Consider the following 19,200-nt stretch of genomic DNA (forward strand, 5'->3'; position numbering starts at 1 on the left):
CAAATCTCTATTAAAAACTCACCTTCTTAAGTAAGCTTGTAATTTGTAATTATACTGTTGTTTTGTTTCATTTGATTTGAATTGACTTGTGTTCCTTGCTTGTATTGGGTTTAACAGTTGTCCAGTGTCTTTGAGTCATTTAAAAGCGCTATATAAATAAAATGTATCATTATTATTATTTATCATTGTGTTTTTATGTATGAAAGCTGCTATATAAATAAAGTTGAGTTGAGTTGAGTTTTAAATGCATGATAAAATTGATAAATCAATGTCAGTTTAAAGATAAAGGATGACTTACTATACGGAGACTACAACACGTCGACCTAACATTTGCCAAGTCCCCATCGTGTGGTCACAGGCCCCCCTTTGGCCCCCCCTCTGTATTATTGAAAGGGGCGGTCTGGAAAGAGTTTAAGCCGATCCTGCCGGCGTTTGTGCTCGTCCGTGTGTGTAGATGTGTGTGAGTGTGTGTGTGTGTGTGTGTGTGTGAGAGTGTGTGTGTGTGTGTAAGAGAGAGAGAGAGAGAGAGAGGGAGAGAGAGAGAGAGAGAGAGAGAGAGAGAGAGAGAGAGCCTTGATGCACAAGTGTTGTGACCAGGCTGGGCCGTTATTGTCACAGTGAGCGGAGCCAATACAAGCGGCAGAGCAACATTTATCTTGATTAAAGACGAAGCACACACTCACTCAGCCGAAATGGGGAAGGTGGAAGGAGGAATGAAGTGCGTAAAATACCTCTTGTTCGTGTTCAACTTCATATTCTGGGTAAGTGCGTGATTTCTTTTGTAGATGCTATAGCTGTGCGTAATGGAGCAAGTGCAACAGTCCAGACTTCTCACCCCCACACAGTTGACCTCCACACCCACGTGCTATTTAAATAACAGTGCCTAGATTGTTTACAGTGTTCGCATTCATGCTCTTTATCTTGACTCTTGTGTGCAGTATTTTTACGCACAGGTGTGGGTTTACTATACTGTGCGTGGCGCGGAAAAGATGACAGCTAGATTTGTTCTTACTGTTGGCTCACCGGGCTCAAATCAGATTTTCCACTGAGGAAAAAATCCCGCCCCTTTATCCTGGGGAAGCGTGTTTTTTGAAAGGGAGACTGAATGAAAAGCCAGAGAGAGGGAGAAGGATTGAAAGACATCGTGGAAAACGAGCTCTGTATGCGCGCCGCAGGGCTTCATTAACAAATGGTGCAGTGCTGATTGATAAAGTGAAGCCACGTTTGGGCGCGAGATCCAAAAAACTGCTTCCTCATTAGGCAGAAGGGCACTCAGACAAGAGAGTCACCTCTCCAAGATTAACTGTCAGGTGGATATGAAAGGTGTGTGTGAGTGTGTGTCCTGCACACATGCTCTACACATATGTCTTCATCAACCCTGACATCTGCTTTGTGTTTATTCCATCCAAATTGTATGCTATAAAAACTCACACTACAAACCTACAAGACATATGTGTATAACCTTTGAGTTTGTGTGTGTGTGTGTGTGTGTGTGTGTGTGTGTGTGTGTGTGTGTGTGTGTTTGCTTCTGTGAGCCACAGTTTTTACTCCTCAGAGGGGAGGTTCCTTTGTGTGTGTGAGTGTGTGTGTGTATGTGTATGTGAGAGAGAGAGAGAGAGAGAGAGAGAGAGAGAGAGCTTTTCCAACAAGCATCTGTGGAGTGGATCAGGCGCTGAGTGCGGCGTGAATGGATCCATTGTGACAGGGGGACAATAGCATAACTTCAGTCTGCTGCTCTTGCCTGGCTAAGCAGCAGAGCCTGCAGGGACCCTGAATGCAGTAGCAGCCCCCTCCGGACCTCACTATTAAGTTGTCATATCTCCACTTAGTGCTGTACAAGTTTGTGTCTGGGATCTCATTGGTGTTTATCAAGACTGGGGGGGACTTAAAGAGAGACATGACAGACGGGGAGACACAGAAGAGGATAGTGACTGCTGAACAGAAAAGAGTGAATGATCAGTGAGATAGAGAGGAGAGCAAATGTGATTGGAGGGAAAAGGGTCATTGGGAGATTGAGAGGGATATTCATGTGCGTGTGTGCGCGCTCGCAGCAAAAGAGGGACAGTTGGCATGAACTCGACCCAGATAAAGAGAAAATAGATCAGTATGAGGATAGCAGGATATTCTGTGTCAATCAGGAACACAGAAATGCTTCTACGCTTTTCATGTCTGCTGCTTTGAAGTTCTGTGCATTCCCCCAACTTTTTTCTCCAATGACTGAACCATGATGTCCCCCTTATTCTCAACTATACAGCCCTCTCTGCTGATGGTGGAGTGAGGGATGAAGAGATGAGTGAGTGTGATGAAAGCCAGTGATGGAGGAGGGGCAGATATGTTTGCCCTCAAATCCCCATATGAGTAAAACAGGGCAGGCTTGTGGAGTAGGAGTCAGAATCTGTGAGACATGCTAATGCTCTAAACACCAAAAAGGTGATTTTTAACCCGATGATGAACAGTGTAGAATACTTCCCTGTAAACTAACCCCACCAAAGTTAACATGGTCATCAATCAATGTGGTGCTGTGTTTATACATCATCCAGACTTTATGTCACAGCACTGTGATGAAGTGAGATTCCTGCCGGCCTTCGATACTGAACAGTCACTATAGCAACAATAATGGGTTATCTATTGAATATACACTCAGGGATAAAAATACCAAAAGCCTGCATCTGTATTAGTAAATCAATAACTCTTCAGTTTGTCTAGTCTGTGCTTGTGTACTATGATTCACAGATTGACCTATTTAGTCAAAGATTAAGCCTGAAAGGTAAACAGTGAAAGGTAGAGCTCAAAGCATTTTCCCCACATACTCTATAGTCCTTCCGTGTTCCTGCTCTTTATCAAAAGCAAATAATTTGACCCAATTTAGGAAGGCTACTAAATGAAAAAAAGTTTAAACACTTAAAAAGTTACTTTCCAAACTGAGAGCAGTGTCTTTGTGTCCCTTTATTTAGAAGTCTGTTTGATTTCTCAATTGTTTCAAAAGCCTTAGACTAAGAGTCGACCGATCGTGTTTTTTCAAGGCCAATACAATACTGATTATTAGTGGTATGGAAGCATATATGTACTCAAATTAAAATGAAAAAGCCAATTTGAAGATTAAATTGCATTACAGAAATGGTTTTTAATTTTCTACATATGTGCGCATTATTTGACTCATAAATAAAATAAATATTCAATAATCCAGTTTAATCTCCAACTATGCTAATTATGTCACACAATTAAAATGAAAAATAAAATGCCATTTTCTTTTTAATTTTCAAAAAATGCCCCTCCTAAATTGTTATCATAATTCAAATTAAAAAGAAAATTCGAAAATTAAGATGCATTCACAGAAATGCTTTTTAATTTTCAGAATGATTACGCATTTTTTTCAAGCGGCAACATCCGGTCTCAAACTCTGAAGCCCATGCAGAAGTGTTATAAACTGCAATTCATCGAGTACCCGCTTGAGGCTGGCTGCAGAAACATCGGAAACCACAGACACCAATTCAAAAAAGATGATCTTTGCACCATCAATAAACATGTTTACAGCCGGGTTCAAAAAACAGCTTGGCTCTACGTAGCTAATTTCTCCATCAGCACACACTGTACGGGGGGTGAATTTTTTTCTAACGTGATAGTTCAGAAGATATTAAGATTATGAGTTTTGCCCAAATAAGGACATGACTGCCTTGACTGACAGGATGGAACACATAGCCGTTGGCTAGGAGGCTCAAACCCCGCCTCTTTACCTCACACTACGTTTGGTTGAGTTCAGCATTACCAATATGGCTCACACCGACGTTTGGATTCAATACAGCTCTCAGAATCAGACTCTACTTCTGTGGACCTCGTTGTCTGACAGATCACACCAGCGTTAAAGAGCACACCACCAGCTTCCTGTACTGGAATGTGTAGGTAGAAACTGTCGACAGTCTGACATAAATTTTCCATGCACATTGCGATTTTATTTTCGTGTTGGTTTGAATATTGTGACAGAATAGAGCGGGGCACAGAGCCGACCCCAACAGACTTGGTGCCCTAGGAAAGATTTTAACTGGTCCCCCTTGTACTGTAACCAACTCCACCAACAATCACATCACATACAGTATACCTTAAAGACAACTGACATACAGCTTTATGATTGTTTTACATGTTTTCTTAATTTTGAAAATATCCAGTCACAGGAAAGTTACATCACACAGCAATGTGACATCTAGACAATCAGATCATGTTGTGTGCAGTTGAGACATTGGTGAGTGAAAACAGACCCAATCCACTGTCCAGTTATCGCGATAAAAGCAAGGAAAAGACCCCTAAAACCTTACTATAGCAAGGACTACATCATCAATGAGGTGCAATTTGACAATTATTTACTTATACTATTGAATTCATGATTCTGAATTTGAACAATTTGGGGATCCGCTGTAGCTCCCAACATGACAAAGCACCTTAAGGCCCTGCGGGTAGGCAGATGGGGTTAGATGGAGAGAAAAGGGAGGGAGGGGTACAGAATATAAGAACAAAAAGGAGAGAAGAGGGGCACTTCTAAATTTAAAAGAATGCTGTTGAGGTATGGTCCTGCTCCCGAAAACTTTACTATATCATATCACTAAAAGAATATATATTGATTTTTAATAGCTACTTTTCTTTCACCAAACAAAATAAATGTAAATAATTTCAGAGATGGTGAAGATATCTTACACTCTGTGAAGTAACCTGTGACGTGTGGCGTCCACCCCAGCAGTGTCCTGGATCCTTTTTTGTTTGATCTGAATACCAGTGATACCAGTACGTCTCTTTATCTTACTTTGTGTTTGTGTCTTTCTGTTTATAATTTTTAGAATAATGCTTAATAAAGGATTCACAGTTTTTCAACAGGTATAGAAATGAGAATTAAAACTAAGTTATTTTGTGCACTGTTGGTCTGTTTAAGTGCGCGACCCCTGTACAGCCGTTATAGTCCTTGGTGCAGCGGTCGCTGGTTTGACTCACTACCACGGCCAATTGCTGCGTGTCTTCCCCCACTCTCTATTCCCAACATTTCCTGTCTGTCTTCAGCTGTTCTGTCCAATAAAGGCAAAAATGCCCCAAAAATAACTGTAAAGAACAATTTGACAAACAATAGCTTTCATCTCCTTAAAGCGTCCGGATGCAAGTCTGAGGGCAACTTTGACCAGGCTTGTGTATGCTGGATAAGTGACTTAACAAAGGTGTATGTAATTAATAACTTCATTATTGTTGGGAATCCAATTTTACAGTTTTCTTCAGTTGCATGGCAGGAGGTTATTTCATTTTTTGGCTGCCCCTCCATAATGCATAATACATGTTATCTGTATATATTTGTATATATTTGGCAGGATCCAACAGAATTGGCACTGTTTGGAGGTTGGTAATTCAAATTATTTTAATAAAACTCTACAACCATTGTTTAGAGAAGGCGCCTAACATTTTAAGATTTCTGGTAAGGCACTCTGGTTTGAAAATTAATGTAGGCACAAAAAATGGTCCATGATTCATCCATAAAAACACACATTTCTGTGTTGTGGAGAATGATGTGCGCCACCAGCTCCCCCACTTCATCCTGTAGCAGCACAAAGGGATTTACTCCACCCATGGCTGTCTCCCTCCTATTTACACTTTCACCCTGCCCGTCACTTTTAATATGCACTTGCATCTGTTTTTTCAAACATACGCCAGACAGAAGCCTATTTTTGAAAGCTTGAATCACACACTAGTTACTGCTGAATTTAAAGAAGTAATTTACAATTGTTTTTGTTTTAATTTCTATGAGGACTATTTTTTCCCTTCAAAACAAGGAGAGTGAATTATGCCACAGACTGTCTGAGATGACCACAGCTTTGTGTCATCTCAGTCTCTACCCTCATGGAAAATCCCCCTCACAGAAAAAACATTTAACTACACTGTTAAAAAGTACACTGTAAAAGAGCTTCCATAAAGCTTTAACAGAAAGAGATTTCCATCCTCGTGTAGAAATACACAAACATGCAAACTCTTTTCAGAAGTGTGAGGACACAAAGACATGCAGGGGGACTTTTCTATTCTTGCTGCCATCTTTCTTTTAGAGACACATGCAATACAGGATAGATTTTAAACTATCTCCAAGCAGAATGTTTCTAAACTCTGCGTCCACAGGAAAAGAAAACAGATGATGGATCTTCTAATGCTTCTTTCATTCTGTCTTTGGTTGTTTTTGCCTCTTTCCCTCCTATTGTGCACTGCAGCGTATAGTCACAGGGAGACACAGTGGGTCTTTGTCCTTTGGGTGAGGTTTGTAGGGGGGGGGTGAAATGAGGTGGGGTAGAGGAGGGAGGGGCACGGAGATAAGTCGGGGGTAGATTTTGGGAGGTAGAGAGCCTGGGAGAAGGGGGGGGGGGAGTGTATGGTGTCAGACGGGGTAATGGTGGCTGACTAAAGTAGTAGAGGGGGGTAAAGAGAGGAAGGTATGTGACCAGTGAGGTTAATGGGACCTTTGGGATGGTCAGGCTGATAAGTGAAAGAGTGGAGGGTGTGCTTAAAGAGACTCCACACTGTGGTATCCATGTATGGAGCTAATTTTGAGAGGCCTTTTAAAAGTGGCCATAATTATAATGAGGTTTGGTTGAGCTCTGGAACAACCACCTGCTCCTTCCTGCTGAACTAACAACGTCTTCCACAAAGACATGCACCAGTCCGAACAACGTGACAGTTATTATTACCGCTGACACAACGCAATTCACAGAACACTGAAGAAGGAGCCTGTTTTCTTTTTAACTTTGTCAAAACAATTATTACATTTTGGACTCTTATAAGCACTTTTTTTTTCTTTTTGTCAGTAAACACAACCTGCGCACATAGACTGTATAAATTATGGACGTAGTATCCGTGACGTCACCCATCTGTTCCTGAGAGCTGTTTTGAAGCCAATCGACGGCGGCAGCCATATTGGAAATGCAGAACTCAACCAGGCATAGTGTGAAGTAAAGAGGCGGAGTTTGAGCTTCTTAAGGCTGATTTATACTTCTGCGTTTCCCCTACGCAGCAGGGGCTGACACGGACATGAGCACCACATACCTGTGCGTCGATGTGTCCGTGTCGCGCAGCAATTCTCCACCGAAACACTTGAGGGCAGTGTGGTCTTTCTGATAGCCGGTCGCCTGCTTCCGGTCCCTTTCGGTGTATTGCATTTTATAACACTTCCGCATGGGCTTCATATTTTGAAACCGGAGGTTGCCGCTTGCCTGCGCATGAAAAATGCAAGATCATCACATTGATCAGAGGTATCACTTTGTCCAATGGTTTGCCAAATTCATCACAAACTACAGGTTTGTCTGAGGAGCTTTAAGGAGTGATAAATGGACAAGAGTATATCACTGACGGTGACATGCTGATTCATGCATTCCTATTTATCTTGCTTTACTTCACCTTTTGTGGAAGCGCTCAGTTAATGTTAACTACGACGGCTAAGATAGCTCAATTTAAGAAGGCTGCTGAGTTTTTCCATTACTATGTAATAAATCTAATCATATTTGGTGTAAACTACTTGATCTCTTAGGTATTTAGGCATATAATAATCCATATAATGAACAGTGAGTGGGTTGTTATGGCAGAGGAACCACTTCAAGGTGAGCAGGACCCCTCTGCTGTATTTCTGCTCACTGTATCAGGTTCCAGTTTGCTAAAACAACCTGTTTACTTTACATTATGCCTTACTTATTTGTATTACTATCTGTATGTTCCTTTGTCTTTCTATTTGTTGTCTCTGTCCAATTCTCTCTTTTTGTTACCCCCTGAGTCTTTGTTTCCTCAGCCCATCTGGTCAAGGTAATTGGCAGATCTTCTTGGGGTTTCTACCATAAACTGTATAAAATATGGACGTAGTATCCGTGACGTCATCTATCTGTTTCTGAAGCGCTGTTTTGAGGTCAATTGTCGGGGGAGCCATATTGCTGCTGTCGAGTGATTGTGACATAAAGAGGCGGGCTTTGAGCCTCCTAGCCAACAGCTACAGTGTTCCCGCCTGTCAATCAAGTCAGCTGTGCCTCTCATTGGAAAACTCGTAATCTCAATAATCTCACCCCCAGTAAAGTGTGTACTGATCGAGAAATGAGCTATCTAGACTACAGTCGTCTTTTGTACCAGGCTGTAAACATGTTTATTTCTGCTGTAAGGATCAGCTTTTTTGAATTGGTGTGTATGTGGTTTCCGGTACTTCCGGATCCAGCCTCAAGTGGATCCTCGATGAACTGCAGTTTTTAGCACTTCCACATTGGACTCAAATTTTTAGACCGGAGGTTGCCGCTTGGTTTCTACTTGACCTAAGGAAGTTCTTTGTTCTGTACCAAGCATTTGCTTATTGGTTGACTGATATTAGGTTTCTGAAAATAGCATTACAAATCTACAGTCTCTTTAACAGTGTCAATGAGATAACTATGATGCCACTAGCCTCTATAAAAAAAATGTATCATCATTCTTTTGGTGTATTATGTTATTCATACTGTTTAGTAGGCAGCAGTCCTCACTTCACACCTCCACTTAGATTATCGCACCATCAGGCATTCAGACAAATACCAGTATTAAATAGATCCAGAGCTCCTCTCCACTCTAATCCAGCGTGGGTCAGTAAGTCTACATCTCCAGCCCTCACTCCACCATGCTTTATCACTTTGGACCTGCTAATCCTGCAACCCAGAGAGCTCAGCTGTCCCATACATCACCAGGCATGACACTAAATCCTCAGTTAGGGTGGAAGCCGCCTTTCCAACACCTGTCCTATTCTGATGCTTTACAACTGAGCTACTGGCTTTACTTCAGAACAGCGCAGTGAAATACAACCTGCAGACCTGGAGAAGAGTGTGAACAGTGAGGATGAGGGTGAAATACAGAGGGCAAAGAATGAAAGAGAAATTGCAAAACCAGTAAAGGGCAGATTGTGTAAACAAGAGGTCACAAAGTAAAATAAAGATATAGAAATGGAGCGGTTTGTTTTTGTCAGAACTTGGCAACAGGGTTTGTTTCCCTAAATAAATTTGCCAAATAGAGCTTAAAGACACAGAAACAAACAGCCACGCTGAAAACAGGCTAAATTCTGAGATCTAGGACACCGAGACCATGTGACTGTACAATACTCTCCATTTAGTCAAATCATTGTATGTCTCTGGGCACATACACACACATGGGCGCTGTGTTGTTGTTTTCAGGCTCAGCTCAGAGGGTTTTTAGGTTGGATTAACCTCAGGGGATGCAGGCTCAGTGATTGTTAAAACCTCTCAGTATTGATCCGTCACAGGGGCATCCACCACAGTCTCTGTCATTGAGAGCATCCCAGATCAGATCCCTGGAAAAATTAACTTCAAGGTCCTCTAACCCCTTAGAGAATAAAAGTTTTTGCTTGAGTGAGTTCGCCCACAAGCAAGAGCACTGCAGTGAGTAAATCTCAGTTTATGTATACTGATGGTGGTTTAGATGAAGGAAAATATGAGCAACCACATTTCCAAACAGGAGAGCCCGTTAAAGCTCAAGGTGCCACATTGCTGCCCACAGCCAAGATGGCCATTTATCCAAACTGTTATGAGGTGTTTTAAAGTTACACAAGTTACATTTTGATGGTATCTATTGTTGTTAGAACACATTGAATGATCCACCCATGATTAAGACAGAGTATAAAAGTTTGAGCCTGACTGACTCTTAGTGAAATTCTTCTTCTTTTGCCTTGAGTGCAAAGGGTGGAGGGCCAGAGTGGAAACTCCACGGCACAGTTTGCTTTATTTATGTGGAAAATCACATTTAGAGGGAGCAAAAAGCACAAGCGCTCTGAAGGCCTGAAGAACATTCGCTGCCATTGTCGTGCTTAAGATGAAAAACAGCATTTGCGTGTGTGTGTGTGTGTGTGTGTGTGTGTGTGTTTGAAGAATGCTGGAGCCAATAAACACCACTGATGTCAGATACAAACTGGATAGAGATGATAAGAGAAACATGAAAGTTGATTTTATTTTTCCTAGTTACTGACTGTTTCCCAGAACAAGGACTGTCTGCAAGTAGTTTTGGTGATTACTGGAGAAAGAAGAGCAGGAGGGCAGACTATTCAGGGTTTAAAGTTAGTTTTTATTAGGGTTTGGTTATAAAACAAAGCCTGCGTACACGTGAGTCTGTACACAGTATGACAAGGGAGCACTTGTCTACAAAGATCCTTTATCTGTCAGTGTTTCCGATGCAATGTATTTAGAACAAGTGGTTACATCAGGTTTATACAAGTCTGTCCATCCTCTCTCTACAGTTGATGGGATCCTTTGTTCTGGCTGTGGGACTGTGGCTGCGTTTTGACCCAGAAACTGTGTCTCTGCTCAATGGTGAAAAGGCTCCAGACACTTTCTTCATAGGTGAGTACCAAAACATACCCCATATAGTCCCTGCAAGGCTTTCTCTCCAAGTTTATTGTTTTAGAAAGGGGAAAAAAGCTAGATACTGTTTTATCAATTCCAATGCCTCAAGTATAGTATTTGGAAGTATTCCAAATTGGAAATTATGGGAATGTATGGGAATTACCTGGGAATTTAATGGAAAGGTATCATATCCAAGCATAAATATTTGTTTTGTTATAAGCAGACATCCATCCAAAATAATAAAATTATAAGAGATTTATTTGTAAGTAGAACTTTATCAAGTGTTTAATATTTTATTGAACAATCAATTATTTAATTGAAGACCAGAATATGAATGTTGAGTTAAATATTACTCACACCCCTGACCCAACCCATTCAAAAATGAACAAAAATGCAATCCCAACAAAGTCCTATTCAACCATAGACTGTATAAATAAGCATTGAACATGCAAATAAAAAGTGCATGTAGGGGGCGTGGTCTCAATAGCCCTGCAGTAAGCAGTGTGCTATGTGCATGTGATTGAGGAGTAGCATAGATATTCAACTGTACTTGCATGAAATCTGGTTGTTTTATTCAGGATTATGCTAAAAAAATATATTTTTCCCCAACTATATTTAAGTTCCCTATTAAGAGCCAACCTTCAATTTAGTAAATTCCTGTTTTATTCCCGTTAATTCCCATGGAAAGTTTCCAACTTTGAAAATTCCCAGAATTTTGCAACCCTAAATCTGACCCAGCGCTTAAATTACGCACCCTATGAGCAGAGGCTGTGGTACTTTGAGTGGATCAAAGATTCATTTTAGAAAGAAAAAAAAAAGTAAATTGTTGGAAAACCACTGATGGTGGTTAATGATTTTTCTAGCCTAACAAGCATTACACTATCTTCACTGCGCTGTTACATGATAATCTACCTGAAAGCAGTAAAAAAGATTCAGGTTATATCAGTGGAACTTTTAAAAAAGCTTTGAAAAATGTAAGCTGCTTATATCTGTCTCTCTGTTTTAGAGAAACCACTCTAAATAGGAAATGGAATTTTTTTTCACTTTGAAGAAAGGGTCACAGGAGCTTTAGTACCCCATATACATATGAGGTTTGGTGTCTATAATCTAATTGCCACAAAACACATGCGTTTCAATTATTAGGCATTTGCGCCTTCACACCGGAGAAGAGTGTGAATAACAGGAAATGACTTCAGTACATTGAGCATACTGTAAATGCACGAGGGAAACCACAGGTCTGCTGACCCCCTTTCACTCAGTTTGTCACCCTGCCCAGATGGAAAGAAAGATGAGAGGATGATGAAGACAGGGTGTGTGAACTGTTAGCACGTATATGGAAGGCAACTGTCATAGAAACCGTTGAGTATCGATGGAAAAAATATTTCAAAGAAAGGAGAGACGAGTTGTTACATAAAGGTGTTTCCGTGTCCCCCGTAGGTCCTCCATTCTCCTGCTAGCTGCCACAGAAATCAGTGTGATACTTATCTTGATGTCAGTTTTTTAAACAGTTTCCAGACTAAACCAGCCTCCTCCTGATTGGTACTTTGGTTGCTTCTTTTAACTGCAAAGGTAGTGTAATGCTAGACGAGAGTTGCATTTGTCTTACAAAAGCCTAGATTTGGTATTTCTTCACTTTTTTCTTGACATGTTTGGATAATGAGATATGTGAAAGTCCCAAAAGAAACAAACACCTTGCATCTAGCCTGTAGTATGTTTTTCTGAACCCTATGATAAACCAAGTTGAGACTTAGTAGACTCAGTCCAAATGATGATCTTTTCTTAACCCTCCTGTTATGTTGCGGGTCAAACTGACCCCTTTTAAAGTCTATTTTAGGTTACATATGCCTTCCAAACCAGCTAAATGCAGCATAAAAATCTGCGGAGTCATGTTAATTTATCAACATCACTTCAGAAAAATCAAAAAAATCAAAATTTAAAATAAAATAAACAAAAATCTGTGATGTAAGACTATTGTATTTATATTTAGGGCTTTCCAATGTACATTAAAGAAAGTTTTAACATTCATTTTTATGTAAAATGAGTGAGTTATCCTCATTGAACCATGATCTGAGAATTAAAGAACACCAATGGACTAAATCTTGATTTAAATGGTTAGTAATGGAGTTAAAAATTAGATTTAAAAAAATGTGTATTGGGATTTTTGGGGTTCTGACACTATTGGATAATTGAATATGCCCTGGGTCAAATTGACCCAGAAACATTATTGCTGTTCCAGAGAAACGAACATAACAGGAGGGTTAAACTTAACTAAAAGATGCCTTGATGTCACCAAATGTTAAAGTTAAAATTGAATAGTGAAAGGGACAGAAACTACGTGGTTAGATTCAGGAAAACATCATGGTTTTGGTTGATATAGTGTCAATGTTGACCTTTCGTTTGACTTGGGACAAAAACAACAGTATCCTGGCTGTAAGAGAAAGATTAAATCTGTGGTTCCTGTTCAGACACAACCTTGTTCCTGTGTGTGAAGAAAGACTCAGACGTCCACATGGTTTGACTAAGAACCTCTAAGGACCAAACTTGTATTAGGTCCTCTGAGATCAGTGCCACACGTGTCTTTGACAGTAAGAGTTCTAGCTCCACAAACACAGCAGAAGGTGTTCAACTGTTGCAATGCCTTGCGCTTATGTCACCCATTTCCCACTAAACGTCTCTCATTGTTTTGTAATTTTATGATAAGAACAACCTCTGTCTAAGATCCAAAGTTAATACAAAGAAATAGAGTCTCTCTAATGACAACATAAGCAACCCACACATCCTGAGAACAAAATAATGACTCTATTGATGTATCACATCAAGTCTTTCTGTTGACAAATTAGGATCCTTTTAACTGTCTTCTACTCTTGCTCCCACCTGAGCCCTCCTCAAGAGGGTTGACTTGTCTCTCTGATGTTGCCAAGCAACAGTCCCCACCTGTATGAGTTCACTGGAGGAACAAATTTATTGTTGAATTCCTCCCTGCAGACCTGTCCTCAATGCACCTTCCCTAATGAGATGGTAAATGGAAGAGGACGTGAACATTCCCCCTTTGTGCTCATTCTAAATCATGATAGTAATGTCACTGCCTTTTACATCAGACAACAATTTGGTCAACTCTGAAAATGTTTTTTTTTCTTCCATGCAACCATTTGCTCTGGTGACAAGAGGAATAGTCTAAAATGTTTATTGAATTGTATAAGCTGTGCTTGGAAACCCTGACCTGACCGTTTCAATTTAAATTTGTTGATAAATGCTGTCCCCTGCTGGTGACTGAGTAGATGTGTCAGCAGAACTGTGATGTGAAAACAAACCACAGAAGCTCTGTGTTTGCATTTTTTGGGGCTGATGTGTCACATATTCATTGATGGATGGGAAAATAAGATTTTTGCTACATAGCTTAAATTCCTGTGCCAATCCTTTTTGTTCAGCGTAGCATTTCTATATGTAAGAATCTGAGTTAGAAAGAACAAATCGCTTGGGTTAGCAGAAAAACTAATAAATCTCTTGGTATTATAAGAAGGATTAGTCATCTTGTTACAACAAATTGTCTTCTTACTCTTTATTACAGCCAAATTTATCCATATATTTCATATTGTAATTTAGTTTGGGCTAGTACTTTTCCTGTGACGTTTTGTCAGGATGGCAACTCGATCGAAGCCACATGTCTCATCTGCTCCTTTGACTCCAGCTTCTTAATATCTATAACATCAATATCTTTCAAATATGTGTTGTTGTTTTTTTAAATACAACATGAAGGGAATATCCCTGATCACTTCAAGTCTTACTTCAAATTAAATTCACAGGTCCACTCTTACTCAACTTGTCAAACTTTATAAATTCATCCTCCTAAATGTTTTATTTGTAGAAGTCAATTCTCAATACGTTTCAGGGGCAGCAAATTCTGGAATATTTATTCTAATGTGGCGAAAAAACGTATATCTTTAAAATGTTATAAAGGATGCTTGGGAATGTTTTTAACCACTGTTACTTAATTATACTCACCATGCTCAACCACATATTCATAAACAGGTGTCCATTCACATCATATTCACATTTTTTACTTTTGAATTCTGTTGATGTTATAACTGTATTTATATTAATTGTTAATTTTGTATATTCTTATGTTATTCTATTTTTAGTATCAACTATTGTCTTTATATGTGTCAATTTAGTATTTTTTAATTAATTTTTGATATTAGAACACTATTTGGTTGGAGGCTTCAAAAAAGCTCTCTGAGTTTCCTGCCTCTTCCTGCACTTTATATAATTTATCTTTGCTCTTTTTTTGTGTGTATTTTCTTTTAATTGTGCAAATAAATAAACATAAACACAAGTGACAACTATCTTTTCCCCTTTCCCTCCAGGTGTGTACATCCTGATAGGAGCTGGAAGTCTGGTGATGTTGGTGGGTTTCTTTGGCTGCTGTGGAGCTGTTCGAGAATCTCAATGCCTTCTGGGTTCTGTAAGTACAAGACAATCACAACAGGAACAAAAACTGAGCTGCTCTGGTCTCAGAAATTTCAACAAATGAGTTTAAGAAGCAATGCATTTCAGTTTTAACAGGTGTAAAATAACGTTCTGCTCTTGTCATCTGTGTTCTTTCTCAGTTTTTCGCGTGTCTGCTGATCATCTTCGGTGCTGAAATTGCAGCGGGGGTGTTTGGATTCTTAAACAAAGACAAGGTACATTACTTACTTTGCAGCTTGAGTAATGCAATGAGTGCACTAATTCCCAATGCCTCTCCTTCATTCTCTTTTTCTCTGTCTCACACAGATTATCGAAGATGTTCAGACCTTCTACGCAACAACATACAATGAAAACAATAACAGCACCTTGATCATTTCGTACCAGAAAGTAGTAAGTTGAACTTTATTCTAAGCGCAGAAAAATTGCCAATCGAAAGCTAATTTTTACATACTTCCCGGATCGACAACTTGTGCTTTTCTGTCCTCTCTTAGCTGAACTGTTGTGGAACCATAGCAAGCCCCTGTACTGATCCCAAACCAGATACAAAGGTCTGTCACCAGCATTAAACAAAGGATAAAGAAATTCTGTCCCTTCATTCTAAAATAAATGACTAACAGAGCCTGATTCCTCTTATCTCTGTTCTGCAGGACTGTGAGACAGGCATCAAGGACTTCTTCAACAGTAAACTGTACATCATTGGGTATGTGGGCATCGGCATTGCTGGAGTCATGGTGAGTCGGGGTCTAAGACGAGTTAAAAAAAAAGCACAAATGCATTTTGCAAGCAAGACCAGTTTCATTAAACAGAATTTTTGCTTTCTACAGATTATTGGGATGATCTTCAGTATGGTGCTCTGCTGCGCCATTCGCAATAGCAGAGAGGTCATCTGAGCTGGAACGTTGACTTCTGCCAATCACCACTCCGAGAGACTGTACAGCCTTCAGATCAAATGTCATCCTCTGTCCAATACCCATTCTGGGACCAAGGAACCCTAATGGTGCTCAACCCAGCTGTCCTGGCCTTATTTTCCGCTATTTCTTTTATTCTTTCCTTTATTTATTTGCCATCACAAGCCAAGATGCATACTCTACTTTTAACAATATTCTAATAAGACTCAGATCATTCACGTATCCAGTGGGAACAGTATAATTTTTTATGTTTACCTGACAATCTGTCCAGTTTGTTATTTCCTCTCAGCCATTTAGCAACCACTACAAAAAATGTTTAACCCACATACTGTCGCAGTTGTGTCAATGCTTTCTCACACAGCCTTGACATCGACCCCAAGAATGTGGGAAAGTTTAGCGCCGAGAGAGGAATCGGGTGAAAGCAGCTGAGTTTGCTGTCTGCAGAAACCAACACACAGTAGAACGCGCACAGACACACGAGCACAGCAATGTTGTGTTATGTGATACCAAAGCCTTAAAAAAGGTTTTCCGGAAGCATAGTGAACCCTGATTGGTTGATTCAAAGTAGGGTGTCAAGGGAGAGAATGACCAGTAACTGTTGCAGTAATGAATCCCCCATGCACCATTATGTACAGTTTAAACACCATGGAAGAAAGTGCACAAACAACATGGACTGCATGCTGGAAGAAAATCTTTTATAGTTCAACATTTCTGGGATCTGCCTGTTTGTAGAAAAATAATGCAAATCCCATGTTCAAATAAGAAATATGAAGCTAAATTCTGTAAAAAGTTCACTTAGCTTGGTTTAGCACACAGCCTAGAAACAAGCCATATGAAGTACTATGAGCAAAGTGCTGGTAGGCTAATTTTAAAACCTTTCATCCCATTTCAGGGGCGTATTTGTCACCTTCTGATGGGGCCAGGTTAGTTGCATCCAATCTTCGCATTAAGCTAGCAAAAGCTATCCCTCTGCTGGCTGTAGCTTCAATTTGACGACACAAAGACATGAAAGTGATATCTATCTTCTCATCTTTCTCTTTCTTGACGAGTTAACTAATACACATATTTCTCAAAATATCAAAGTATGTCAAATTAAACCAGTGGTTTAGACGTTTTCGTTCATATGAAACAGATCATTAAAATGTAGCTAACATTGCAGGTTTGAAATGTTACCGTCTTTGTTTTGATAACTCAAGAAAGATTATGTCTGTGAATGTTCTCAGTCATCCAGGTCGTGGTAATCCAAAGCTTGATCCGTAAGGCAACAGGACTGGTAGAAATTACTGAAGACTTTTCACCTCTCCTCCAAAAGGCGAACTGAAGAAGCCTTTCGAAGGAGAGGTGAAACGTCTTCAAGAATTTCTACCAGTTCAGTCGCCTTACGGATCAAGCTTTGGATCAAGAAAGATTAGAACTTTTTTAAAACAGAAATTCCTTCAAAAAGTCAATCAAAAATACAATACACTTGAAAGTGGTCACCAATAATCTGAAGCAGACATTGTTTGTTGTAGAGGAGTTAGAAGATACACTGGTACTGTACTAGAAGTAGTTTTTTAAATAACTACACTGAATGCTGTACAAAAAAAACAGATCTCATCTTTGTCACAGAGGAATTTTTCTCTTGTGTTTGGACCGATAATATTTGATAAATTCCAAACTACCCACTCTTTGTAAAGTAATGTGTATTCACTCTTACATAAGAGAGTACCCCTGAGTCTGTTAAGGGCATGCTAAAACGATCATGTGGATCAGCTAAACATACATCAGTCTGTCAACTGAGAACAGGTGCTGAGCCGGTGAAATTCAGTCATCCAAACCGGGCCTTAGATCTTCATTCCAATTCCTTCTTTTTTTCCCTCTCTGTGCCTTAAAAACAAGACAACAAAAATTAGAACCAACCCCTGTTACTCCTCTCTCACCAACCTCAGCTGGTAATAAGGCAAAAAAAAAAGACATGCCTAACCTGGAATCACTCACAATAGTCCAGGTTAAATCAGGCCACATTTTCCATGTGTCAGGACTCTGGTGTGTAAATATGTGTGAGTTTTCTTCTAGTTGTACATTATCTTGTAGCTTATGTGATACTATTTAACATGCTGTGTGTAGACAGAGACTTTAGTAGGTGTACAGTGTTATAGTCATAACAGTGATTGCCATAGTCAGCAAATCCACACAACTGAAACAGCTCCTTTCACGTGCCTTTCTTTGATAACAAGCATTTTTTAAATAAAAACACAGGCTATCTGAACGTAGCAGAGGATTGCAGCAAAAGTTGTAAATATGTTTGTAGAGTTGGACTGCAATTAATTGTCACACATTTTTGATGAGTAGCACACATGGCTCTTTTTGCTAATATTGTTTTTGATGTGTTTTTAAGTGTCACACTCAACTGTGTCATCCCTGCCAAGAGAGCAGACGTGATGAGAACAACAGTTTCTTGCCAAGAATTTCCGAAGCCTCTTGGTAGTAAAGAAATATTCTGGGAACTAAAAACAATGATCTGTCAAAAAAAAGTTGAACCATTGTCAGTCTGTTTTTGTTTTACATGCTATTATAATGAGACATAAGTAAGACAAAGACAAAGAATACATAATCACTGAGGCTGTTGGGAAGCCAGCAGGCACTGTTTACTCTGTGGAGTGATGTTTTCACTGCAGCGGCTCTGTGGAGTTAAAACAGGCTGAACTGCTGCAACTCAGTCCATAAAGCTGTCGTTCTGTTCTCCAATTATATTTGTTTTGGCAAATCTGTAGAAGTAAAGTACTGTGCATGAAAAAAAAAAAACACACTGTACACAGTCGAGCCTTTTTGTAATTGATTGTGTGTTTATTTATTTGAATACCATTCCAGGCTTCTCAGGAAGATCGGTGTTTAAAGTTTAATAAAGGTTAAAGTTTTAAACAGTTTTTGTGTCGCATTTCATCACACAAGGTTACATTATGATATTACTAGTTAACAGTAACTATATATATACGTATATATATATATATATGTACTGTATTTATATATGAATTTGTTTGTATTCATAGTAATTATCATGACCTGAACCCCTCACAGAAACTGACAACATTTTTACTTTTGACAATTGTGACTTTTAAACTTTTATGCCAGTAATTCCACAAACTTCCAGTCCTTTCTGGTTCTGAAATACACCCTCAACACCTTGCCTTATAAATAAGATTTGCAATTAGGTATGTTGTAAAATATGTTAAGTTTTGTCAAGGAAAAAAAGACCTAGGATAAAACATTTGAATAAAACATAAAAAATGATCACCTTAGCACATGTATCACAGCTAAATATAGTGTAGATCAATGGTTCTCAAAGTAGGATTCTGGGACCACTGGGGGTCCGTGTACCATAGCGTGGGGGTCCGTGAGATAATCAGAATACATTTCTAATAAATTATAAACAAAGGAATATGCCAGTCTCTTGCCACTGTTAATTTTCTGAAAGCTTTTAA

At 39.5% G+C, this 19,200-nt stretch overlaps 1 protein-coding gene across 1 annotated transcript; it reads left to right on the plus strand.

Moving 5' to 3' along the window:
- Positions 1-517: 517 nt before the first annotated feature.
- LOC117822105 (CD9 antigen-like) lies at positions 518-18,640 on the plus strand. Its single transcript, XM_034696745.1, has 8 exons — positions 518-761; positions 10,259-10,361; positions 14,729-14,826; positions 14,972-15,046; positions 15,138-15,221; positions 15,323-15,379; positions 15,479-15,562; positions 15,656-18,640. Exons 1-8 carry the CDS (start codon positions 693-695, stop codon positions 15,719-15,721), a joined length of 636 nt encoding a protein of 211 aa, XP_034552636.1. The 5' UTR covers positions 518-692; the 3' UTR covers positions 15,722-18,640.
- Positions 18,641-19,200: the final 560 nt, after the last annotated feature.

The sequence above is a fragment of the Notolabrus celidotus genome, chromosome 11 (genome assembly GCF_009762535.1).
Source record: "Notolabrus celidotus isolate fNotCel1 chromosome 11, fNotCel1.pri, whole genome shotgun sequence".
Classification (NCBI taxonomy): Eukaryota; Metazoa; Chordata; class Actinopteri; order Labriformes; family Labridae; genus Notolabrus; species Notolabrus celidotus.

Excerpts from the sequence above, each read along its gene's own strand:
- LOC117822105 (XM_034696745.1), top strand. The coding sequence starts at position 693 with ATGGGGAAGGTGGAAGGAGGAATGAAGTGCGTAAAATACCTCTTGTTC. Across the intron at positions 14,827-14,971 it reads CTCAATGCCTTCTGGGTTCT|TTTTTCGCGTGTCTGCTGAT; the intron begins GTAAGTACAAGA and ends GTTCTTTCTCAG. Across the intron at positions 15,563-15,655 it reads TCGGCATTGCTGGAGTCATG|ATTATTGGGATGATCTTCAG; the intron begins GTGAGTCGGGGT and ends TGCTTTCTACAG.